Source organism: Bicyclus anynana, chromosome 12 (assembly GCF_947172395.1).
Source record: "Bicyclus anynana chromosome 12, ilBicAnyn1.1, whole genome shotgun sequence".
NCBI classification, from domain to species: Eukaryota; Metazoa; Arthropoda; class Insecta; order Lepidoptera; family Nymphalidae; genus Bicyclus; species Bicyclus anynana.
The window spans coordinates 8,782,088-8,794,021 of NC_069094.1; the positions used below are offsets into that span (position 1 = coordinate 8,782,088).

General features: G+C 32.9%; 1 protein-coding gene across 2 annotated transcripts in view; it reads left to right on the forward strand.

Annotated features, from left to right (window-relative positions):
* LOC112042880 (F-box only protein 28) overlaps positions 1–11,934 on the forward strand; it is an 18,221-nt gene extending 6,287 nt beyond the window's left edge. For both annotated transcript variants that reach the window (XM_052884550.1, XM_052884551.1), the window contains exon 8: positions 843–11,934. In XM_052884550.1, coding sequence (XP_052740510.1) covers positions 843–1,055 — 213 coding nt within the window. In that variant the 3' untranslated portion in view covers positions 1,056–11,934. The remainder of the gene's footprint in view (positions 1–842) is intronic.

An 11,934-nucleotide genomic window follows, 5' to 3' on the forward strand; every position in this document is an offset into this window, starting at 1 on the left:
GGGCAGAGTCCTGAACTTGTGACTACAGTATGTAGGGTTAAGGAATTCCTTGACTATCAATCAACACTCCCCGTTCTCAGCTCGTGTTGTTCTCTCTGCCTAGCCAAATTTGGTAAGATCCTATTAGAGCAGCTTTGGATACTCGTTCTAATATAGAACTAGCTACACTTCTAGACAGGCCGAGGTCTTTAAGCAAGTTATAGAGAGATTTTGCTGGTAATCCTCTCGCACCTACTTCTACGGCGTACAGACTAACTACATAGTATATTTTATCTTCGTATTGCCACGGGAACTGTCCTCAACTTTTGATGAGTAAAATATGTGTATGCTGCACTATGAGGCAAACGGTAATTCATCAAATGCTTTAAAAAAAATGGCTATGCGACGGTTGTAATGATGGCAACATTCAGTGTTCTTTCTACTAATAACAAGATGACATGTAAGTTATTGCTGCTGTGTTAATTTTATATATTTAGAGCTATTATTTTCATAATAGAGAAATTTCCTATACAAGAAAAAGTTGTCATTACAAAATGGTGCCTATCTATGCATCATTGGAACAGGTTTTTAAGAAAATTTTATATTTATATGGACATATAGGTAGACAAATCTTCCAATTAGAAATATTCCAATTGGGAGCAAAATTCTTATCAGGACAGCATCAATTAAAGAACACCACAAAGACATGCGTTATATTGTGTAGATCAACATATCTTTTTTTCATATTTTTTTTGGATTAAGATTACAGAGAAAAATGCGAACGATGTACCCATATTGACGCCGAATTTACGTATACCTCCGCCTTGAATTGGCTGATGGTGATGAAGTAATTGTTATTCCAGTGGGCGGCAGGCTCGAGCGCCGAAGCGAGCGAGGAGACAGCGAGCGGCAGCAAAGACGCAGCAGTGGACACGCCCGTGGAGGCGCCGAAAGCGGACGCCAAGGAGGGCGAGGAGGCCGCCGGCACGCCGCCCGCGCGCCGCCGCGCCTCCGCCGACGCGCCGCACACGCCCGACCGCAAGAAGCGCCGCCTCACGCGCCCTAGGAAGCTATGAGAGTAGCGACACTGCGCTGCTGCCCTGTCAACTGTGAATCATTTATTTATTTTGCTCGACTCTACGAAACGGTTACGACATCCGGGAAACCAAAATCCTGTACAGTCCTATTAATTTTTGGAACGAAGTTCCTTAACGCGCCTTGCGAAAAAAGGCTAGACGGAAAAAAATAAGACCAAAAGTTGTAACGACACTTTTTGCTATAGTGGGGATTATGACTAGGTTTAAATATATTGATTTTTATAATAAATTCAGGTAAATAAGATCAATGTTAACTAATTTATACATAAAAAGCAAAGATTAACTGGATATTTCAATTTCAAAATCTATTAAAAATCTTTTATCTTAATTAGATGAAAATTCATACAGTTTTAGCATTAAATGTGACATTTTTTAATATGTGGACTATAAACATAGACACAGAAATAACAAATATATTAGTAATTTTGTTTAAACGCCCATACAACAATCATTAAGTGCCTATGACATCATTAGTTCGTACCATTTTGTATGGAGCGTTTTTCAGGGATCCGCGGCAGCGCCGCAAATCTGACCCTTTAAATCCCTGTGGCTCCGAAAGTAATGATCGCAGATACCCTGTTCCTTTTACAAAATTGCTTTACTATTAGCATACTCTTAATTTATATACAATTTTAAAAACCGTCATTATCCCTGTTGTAAGCCGTGCGTCGTGCGCGTGTTTCTCTGTTTGTCTCCCTCTCTCACATACAAAGCAAGCAAGTTATATTCGTTTACATTTTTCTATTTCGCATTGAAAAGTGTGGTGTCGCGACTGAGTCTGGGTGATGTTGGAATTGGCTTTTGTAAGTGAATAGCAAAATAAATAAATTATTCATTGTTTATGTGAATGCAAAGGCATTACGGACGGCACAATGGCTGCCCGGGCACTCAATACAAAACAAAGGCTTGCGATTTCCCGGTATGATTTTATTTTTTTCTCTCACTGTAAGTTATTGTCTAAAATTAAACAAACTTCGTCTTACGAATATCAATATGCAGATGCGTCTATCCTATTTAGTTAATAGTAATACATTTTTCTTTTGTGCAATAACTTAAAAGATTTCCGAAGGTTATTTTACGTTTTACAATGATTTGAGCTGAGAGAACGTTCGTTGTATCATATGTATAACACCAGAGTAGTATATTTGCATGTATGGCATAATTTCTTTTTAAAAGTTGACTCTTTTCTTATGTTTTTTTCAATTTAGGGAACAAGAATAGACCAAAAAACCAACATAACTCCTCTATAGTATCTTATACTATAGAGGAGTTTAGTTGAAGTGTGTTTTATGTCTGTCAGGAGCTTGTTGATTCAATTTTGGCATACATTAACATACATACAGACAGACAACAAAGTGTGGCTTTGTCACGAAAAATGTAGATAGTTATTTTGGAAAACTAAATTCCATGCAAAGGCTTTGTCATATTTCATCACATTCAATGTAAAGAAGATCCCTGAATACTTAAAATTTTGTCCATTTAATTCAATATGAGGTGAATGAACGCTGACTGAAAAATAATGGTACAGCATAATTCAGTTATTAAAGCTTGACAGTGTTTAAAAGTTGTTTAATATGTCACCAATACTATAATTTAATTAAATTATGATTGATAAACACTGCATAATTTCAAATATAGTAAAATCAAAACATGCAAAATCGTATTTATGAGAAGGTTGAATACTCAAATAATTTGCTGACTTTAATCCTTTTACATTTGACTTGCATTTTTGTTTCTAGGGCATATTTATGTCATGTTACCAATTTTTTTTTTTCACATTTACTCAAAAATAACTGCATACTGTCAATAACAAGTAGTTCTAATACCCCATTTGCTGACTTAAATGCTTTTACGTTTGACTTGTATTTTTGTTTCTAGGGCATATTTATGTCTTGTCACCAAATAATTTATTTCTCCCATTTGCTCAAAAATAACTGCATATTGACAGAAACAACGACTATGAACTCTTTGTGGAGAAGTGACAATAATTGTGATTACTCGATAGTTTTATAATGATGTTGTTTATTGCGAGTGAGCATTTAAAGCCTTTCGAATAAATCGGTGTTATATTTTTATACTTTTCGAAAAAGAATGCACATACAAAGTGTTTAAAATCTATTCTTTTTTCTCGCAAATTGGAGAAAAGTATCATACAGGTCTTAGCTTATAACTAATAGCAGTTAACTGCGTAATTAACTTTGTCTGGTTAAAAAAAATAACTGAAGATTTATACACCAAAATGTAGTTTATATAGAATTCGAGTGTCTTCATTTCAAAATATCGCTCAACACACATAAAAAACATACATACAGCCTCCTTTTTGGAAGTCGATTAAATACATTTTACAGTGAATTACGTTAATTACAGGATAAAAAATTCGACAAATTCTCGGCATGTGTTTTCAAATGAATCTTTAACAGACGTGTATGTATTATATTTACACAATATCTGTTTTTTTTACAACTGTATTACAATGTATTACAACTGTATTATAATATAGACTTTTTACATTTAGTAAAATTTTGTTTAGCACTAACTTCGAGGTTATTTGGAGTACACAACAAAGTACAACTCTTAGCTGGTCTAAACCCTTTATTAATAAAGTATATATGAATATGCCAACAATATTAATTTGCATACAAAAATTACGAGTAGGTTTTGTTTTTTTTTTTCTCATTGTTTTTTGAAAATATATTGCCTTTGGAAAAAGCTTATTTATTAACAAATACTAATAATTATTATTAATTTATCAGATCCAAACTGAACTGAAGATATACTTTTAATTTAAAATTATTTGTTGTTATATGATAGAAAACTAAAAGAAAAATTATGTGTGACTATCTGATACAATCATATCATAATCGTCACAGCTATTTAAATAGGATTCAAATTCCTAGAAAGGTGTCAAGCCTTATTTCTAAATGAAAATTCTTTTATGCTGTATATCTACTAATGTAGGTGCAAAATACAAATATATAGGTATTGATTTACTAGTTTTACTCATATTTAGTTTAACGCCGAGAATTCTTTAATTATTTATTAACAAACACTTTATACTTTTTTTTTAAAAGAGCATTTGCCATATCTTTTAAATATGACCAATATTCCAATTCTCCAACTAGTTGGGAAAGACTGTATTAGGAGTTATTTACACCTACAATACAATAGTCCAAAGGGCCGGGTATCAAACCACCACCCCTCGGTGATGAGTCTGACCGCTTTACTGTTGAACTATTGAGGCTCTAAACTAATGACTTTCCATGATCTTTGATGTAATATGTTATTAAAAATGACTGAACTTTAACTAAAAGCATAGTAAAAATCAACAAAAACTATCTTTGTTTATTTGTGGCAATAGAAATTGCATCGAGATTTATTCAAAATGTGCAGGATTTTACTTACAACATTCACATTATAGTGTTAATATTATAAAAGCTGTTTATCTGGACCCATAATTAGCATATTATTTTCGGGACAGTATTTAAATACCAAATGGATACATAGATTTTTATGAATTATAAGTTATGACAAATATTTGTTTGTGTAAGCTCTAAACTGCTTAGACAACAAAATGTATATGATTATGAGATTGTGCCAACATTTGCATAATATAATAGTTGTGGAGGAAGCAAATAATTCTGGTGTCATCTTGTATAATTGGATGCACTCTTTATGACGTCTCGGAAATAAGCTGCGGGTATCGGTACGCGCAATACATAAAGCATGTTAAAATTATTTTTAGGGTGATGCTCTACCGCCGCCCTACGTTACCGTTGACATCTAAAATCGTGTATTGCAGCTTAACGCACGATGCTACCAAACGTCATAAAAATTGCATCGTACTATAGCTTGGCAATTTCGTTGATGACACTCCCATGATATTCGGGCGACGGGGAGGGAACGACAGAGGCTGGAAGTGTGGTGCATCAGTTGTGGGTTTATCTGTCATCGCTACCCACCTCCCGGCCCCCGCGGACCATTGGGAGTGTTACGAACGAATTTGCCAAGCTATACACTGTTTTCTATATCATGACTATGACTGGTTATTATTTAAAATTCACACAAAAGATATGCTGAAATTTCATTGATAACCCCGTAACAAAGAGGTTGAATTTTTTTTGATACACATAATCGTAACAAAGAATTAGGCCTGATTCAAATTTATCATTGATTATTATTATGTTGATCATCGATTTGCGTTTTTTCCACAAAGTGGAACAAAGTGGAAGTTTTATATGAAAATTTGTCATTTCAGCATGCAAATGAATAACATCAGGTGAAATTGAACAAACGCAAACGTGTTGAATTTAATACAAAAACATCAAATTGTCATTTCAGCGTGCGAATGAATGAATACAAAAATACCGGTCAAATGGAGAACATCCTCCTTTTTGAAGTCGGTTAAAAAGCATTCAATCGCATGCCGTTATTAGAAATGTGATTCAGGTCTAGATATTTTATAATTTTTTTTATAATAGTGACGAAAATTACGTGGCTTTGAATGTTGCGTAACATCTAATACATATATTTATTGACCAACTTTATTTGTGTTGGTGTTGTAAATTATTTCAGCGAAACTATGATTTGTCGTCTTGTCGTTTTAGGAGTGCGTTTCTGACATCTGTGTGCCTAGTGGGAGTTTCCAATATTTTCATACTGTTACTATCGCGTTGACGTTAGCGCGAATTTATATGGAATTGAAACAGTTGTGCAGTAGTGCCACTAGATGGCGCTATTTCAATTTCTTAGAAATTCGCGTTTACGTTAACGCGAAAGTAACAGTATCGAACTGCCACTAGGCCCGCTGTCTATTTATTTTAGTCACACTTTTGTTGGATTTAATATACAGTTTTAACTAACTAACTTTTCATCTGGGCATGTTTATATTTAATAATAATAATAATAATAAATACAAATGTTCAAATGTTTGAAGCTTTATAGCGTCGGCATTAAGAATATGTAATAAAGAGTAACATAACTTTGTTGCGCTGTGGTTAAAAAAAATGTTTAATTTTCATTTGAGTTTAATTTCAAATTCAAATGTTGACCAACATTATAACATTCATAGTTTTTATAATACAATAATGATTATTTGTTAGACCCTACAAACACATAATTATATGTCAACAAATAAATAAAGGAGAAACCCCAGTACTCATACTAACCCAAACGATTGAAAATTGGTCATAAATTAGAACATATAAGGAGATCTCATAAGGCCAATTTTCAGAAAAATCTCTAAATTCAGCTCTAATCTCTTGGTTGCTAAATCATCTAAATTATATATAGGTGCATTTGCGCAACTTGATCGGATCCATTTGACATCATTATATTATCTGTATCCAACTGACAGATTTTCTAGGGATTTAACATTAATTTGACACGTTTTGTCAAAATTTCTAGAAAAACTGTCAATTTGAAAATGATGTAAGACAAATTTCCTTTCAAACGTATCAGATAACTTAGACGTTTACAGATGATATTATTTTAGTATCGATAGATAGATGCATGTACAATAATTTAAAAAAGTTATCCAGTCAAATAGTAATCCAGTCAAAAAATACAAGGTGTTTAGTACATTTTTCATTTCTGTATCGTTCTGAAGAGTGGGCCCCATTTCGGACTTATCGTTTAATGTATTCGACACCACTACAAAGTTACAAGTAGTATATTGGATTGAATTACAGGAAATGACAGAAATGCATTCTTAAAACTAGATTTTAAATGTAATATTTCAATGGTTTAACTATCTAGGTTTATTGAATGTCGATGACAATATAAGTTAACATCTTATATTTTAATTTTAATAACGTGTTAATAATATTTTTAGTTAGTTAGTTACTTTACAGCCCTAGTTAGTTTCTAAAACTATGTATAGATGTAAGAGGCGTAACGTTATTTCTTTTCTTATTTGTAAATAATTTAAATACATTTTTTGTGTGATGTACAAATAAAATATATTTATGATTATTATTATATTAATATACAAGTTGGAAAATGAATATTTTTGTGACATGGTGTATAGTTGATAGACATAGATGCCGCGTATGGTCTGGGCAAACTGAGGTAGATAAAGGATTTGATATTATGGTTTATATTTCAGTGCTCGGTTAATCACCTGGTTGCAAAGATTTTATACTATTACATATGTCACTAGCGTGTCGAAACTGAGACTGACAAAAGTGCCTCCATTTAGTGGCATTGAAAACTACGAAAATTATTTAAACAAATAATATCTAAATATTGTCGACAATGTCGAGTTTTTTAATAACTGTAAAAACTATACATACCACGGGCGATGGTTCCTAACAATACGATTCCTATCGGGTTATCTTTTAAAAATCACGAATTTTACGAACGTTAATAAACTAACATACTCAGCCAAAAACACGAACGGGTTACCTACGAGAAAAATTCAGTCCTCGCTACTGATATATACATAAACATATGATGTAAGTAAACAAAAAAATGTGCATGTGTGCGCTCAGTGGAGTAGCTAAATCGGATCGGTTTATTTTTTAGGCACGTAACATATCAAATAGTAGAAAATCTTTGCCTGGGAAGCGCAATTTTCTCTGAAATCGCATTTTGCGACGTTTTCGCCGCTTTGCTCTGGTTTTGCGCTAAAGTCTTCCAGACTGCGCTCTCTGGTAGGCTGGCCGATGCTCGTGGTATCGTAGAGGATTTTTCTTTGTTAGTGGGTAGGAATATCTTCCCTGTTGTCTTGGTTCGCGCAGATCATAAAGCTATTTTCCCAAAAGCATGTTTTTTTAAAATTTAAAAGTTATACGCCCACAGGGCTTCACACGATGTCTGCATCATGTCACTGTTTATTATGGAAACATATCATAACTAAGTTCAATTTGTCACTCTCGAATCTGGCCACGCTTTTATAAATCACGCACAAAAAGTACAATACGATACAATACACGGTAAGTGATATTAAGGGGTTTATTGGTAGATTCACCTTTAATTTGTTGTAAATTAACTTATATTTATTTTGTCTCATTGAAATATATTATCATGTATTTATGTGTAACTTCATAATAAATTAACAATGTAGTTCTTTCTGACAGAAATATATAGAATATATTTCATACATAATTTATTTATCATCCTAATTTAACTGTATTTAAATTCAATTGATAGGTTCTAAAGTGATTAAACTCTTTTCACAATGATTATCATCATACATATGGATTGATTAGTTCACTTGAATAAAACTCCGACAATTTCAGTTCTATAACTTAACCTTGAACGGATTACAGTTTAAGAGTAACAAATTAGTTTAAAAGGTTACGGGGTCGAATAAGTTCACTTATTCAAATGAAATTGTTGTGACAACTTGTGTTCAACTATGATGCTGTAAAATTCATATTGAAGATATTCTCTTGTACGATAAAATGATGGCCCCAATTTATTTTCATTTAGCAGAAATTCTGACAATAAGAATGTTCAGTTACCAGGTCTGCCACAGTAGCTAACATGCCTTTGAACTTACGTATTTTTAAGATAAAAAAGAAGTATATTATTTTATATTTAGACTTAAACTTTCAAGAGAGTCGAAGTTGGTTTCTTTTTATTTAGAAAAAATGTTTGCAAAATTCTTATCTCTCACCACGTCTTTCTATATAATATATTTATTATGATTAACGACCATACCTCTTGGGTATTGTTTGGGGTACCTGAGCGTAACGTAAATATTAAAAAAATGGATGGATTTAAAATAAAATTCATAACGATTACACTTGGATAAAATACTGTGTCATACATTGTTCTCATAGTTATGGTTTATGGTAGAGTAACTCTGCTGTTACACTTTAGCCGTGTTATATTTTTGTATATATAGTTACTATTGTACATACTGTGTATGCTGTGTGTAGAACTGTAGATTGTTTCACATTATTTAGGATGACTTTGTCGAATTTATGAAAAGAAAATCATATAAATTTTATCAATATATAAAAATAATAATATCTTTTTTATTTCCGCGTTAATTTAAAGACCTTGAAATTGTTTATTTTTTTGGTCGAATTTAATGAAAATCGCTTTCATTTGATTTAATGTTACTGGGTATATTTAATTTCAGTGTTTTTAATTATAAATTCAAGTGTGTATGCGTTTGTAGAGCAAGCAAAATATTTAACTAACAAAGCACCTAAGTTTTGATTATTTTGGCATTAGTTTTGGCAACAAATTTCCATTTTAAGCCGTGCATACATTTATTGCGTTCAGTGATTATTGACTAATAAGATTTTGGGCAAATAACACCTGACAAATCTACTACGCGTTTCTACTTGCTTGTATTTCTTTACGGATACCTATTTCTCTTATCCTCGTGGCTCTCATTCGCATTGCTCCATTCTAAGAATCTTCAGGAGTGTTTTTTTGATAATAAACACTACAAGCATGTGTCAGATTTATCAGGTTTTAGATGAAAATATCAAAAAATTGTTTCACTTATAAGTTATATTCACACATTTTCGTGCATGGGAATCCTAATACATAATAATCAATTTCAGAGCTACAACATAAAAAAATAATCTCGTTATGTAAACTAAAGCATCTTCTATTGAGGTTATCATTGCAGATACTTTAGTAATTGTTTTCGTATGTATTTCGTACAAATATGTCCAACGCATGCATTCATTGCACAGTAACAGATCTAGACCATAGCTTTATAAGGAACTATATTTGTACTTAGTCCGGAAACCTAATTTCACAAGCAAGCCCAATGATTTTAGAAGAAAAATGAGGTAGATAGGTTACATAAAACAAATTCGAAGTTTATTACACCAAAATTATTTCAGGCGAGTGAGCTCAGGTTTGCTAATTAACATAGTTTTAACATGCCACTTGCGCGTATAACCTGTCTACCTCTTTTTTCTTCTAACATCATTGAGCAAGCCCATGTACGGAGTAGCCTAAATCTATAAATTAATTTAATATACCTATTTGATATGAATATTAATGACTAATATTCTTTTATTTCATTCGAAAGAGAATTTTGCAGATAAGGTTACACTTGCGTTTCGGTTTGCGTTGTGCGTTGACCTGATTTTTGAGCTAGCTCAAACGCAAACACAGGACGCGTTTTGTCGCTAATCGCTTTTGTTTTTCCTTAAACTTTATCTATTAAAGGTGAATGTTACAAATTATTTAATATTAATTTAGCCAATTTTAGTTTTGTCTTGTATATAATATTGTAAAATAGAATAAGTAGTACATTTCAAAATAAATTTTCTGAGCGTGCACAGCGATTGCCAGTGCAAGAAACAATTATGTTTTTTTTTCTAATTATGCTCTGTTCTGGAGGTTATTTTATGTTTTCTCGTGGTTTCTGTATGATGTGTGCTTTTTAAAATTATACAGGTTGTTTTTTGTGTGCGTTTAGTGAGCCGAAAGTTAACTAGACTAGAGAGAAAACTAACTAGCAAAAATTTTACCTGAGAAACCAAAATGCAGTTTTTAAAAGAAATACTTGTGCATAACAAAAATACTGAAATGCAGTTTTCGCCAGGACTCTACTGTAGCAAGGTGCGGGTGGCAGTTCGTTTTACTCTTGTAAGTTTGTCGCGATTCACGATAATAGTTCGTATTATTAACGTCATAAGGCAATTGTCACTCGCACCGTGCTACAGCGCACATAGTATAATCTATTTCTTTTAGTTTGTTTTCGCCTCACTATTCTCTCTCGAAAGTTCTGTATTATGCATCAATGTAAATTATTTAAATGTCAACAGTATATGTAGACTATAAAATTGAAACTTATTTAGATATTACTGATTGAAAACAAATTGTGCCTAAATCAATTTACTAAGTGCTTAATTACGCTTGCAATGCCCGAAATACGATTGAATGGGTTTAAAATAGTATTTATATCATGAAGGTCAAATCAAGACTTTTGTAAAGTAGAAAAAAATTTAAATTTTATGAATTTAATGAAAAGTGTGGTCGTTGAAATATACAGGAAATATTGAACTATTTTTGATTATTCAAATCTAAGAACTAAATTTCAGTGTATTCTTTCTAAGAAATGCAACACTAATGGGTAAAGAATACTGCGTCACAAGATCCGTTTGATGCGACGCGTCCGATACGTACGATGCGGATATGTGGACGCATATCATAACATTATGAATGAAATGAAAGAAAGTTCTAGAACGAAACTAACCCTCAGTTTAATTATACCACATACTCGTTGAGTTTACATTATAAAAGTCTAGATTCGACCGAAAACACCCGTGCCACCGGAGACTTAAGCCTATGACCTGACCTATCGAAATCGCGACCAACACACGATCAGTTTCGGACGTCAAGCTGTTAGCGCTGCAGGCATGTGGACTTATCGGATGGTGGGTGGCTATAGCTTGGCAAGTTCGTTGATGACACTCCCATGATATGCGGGCGACTTGGGGGGAGAGGACTGCGTGGATGTGAAGTTGAGCGCGCAGGCATCGCTACCCCCCTCCCGGCCCGCGCGGACCATCGGGAGTGTTACGAACGAATTTGCCAAGCTATGGCATTATATCAATTAATTTTAAAAATAACTGCTTCAATAGTGCAATACATTGAGATATCCATTGAATGGTGTTTATTGTGGCAAATGCTTAATGTTTTTTTTCTGATAAATGAATTGAATATGTCGATGTTAGGGCTGTAAATTTAAGTTAAAATAGTTTTGTTGGAAACATTTAACGTGCAAACGCACTGTCGGTAAAAAAACGTGTTGTGGTGGGTGGTAGGTATCTCGTACAGCCAGCAAGACTGTCAATTGCTGTATATATCCTTATATGTAATATAGTTTTATTATAAAATATTTTTATTAGAGAGAAATACAATAAATGTGTGAAGTCCA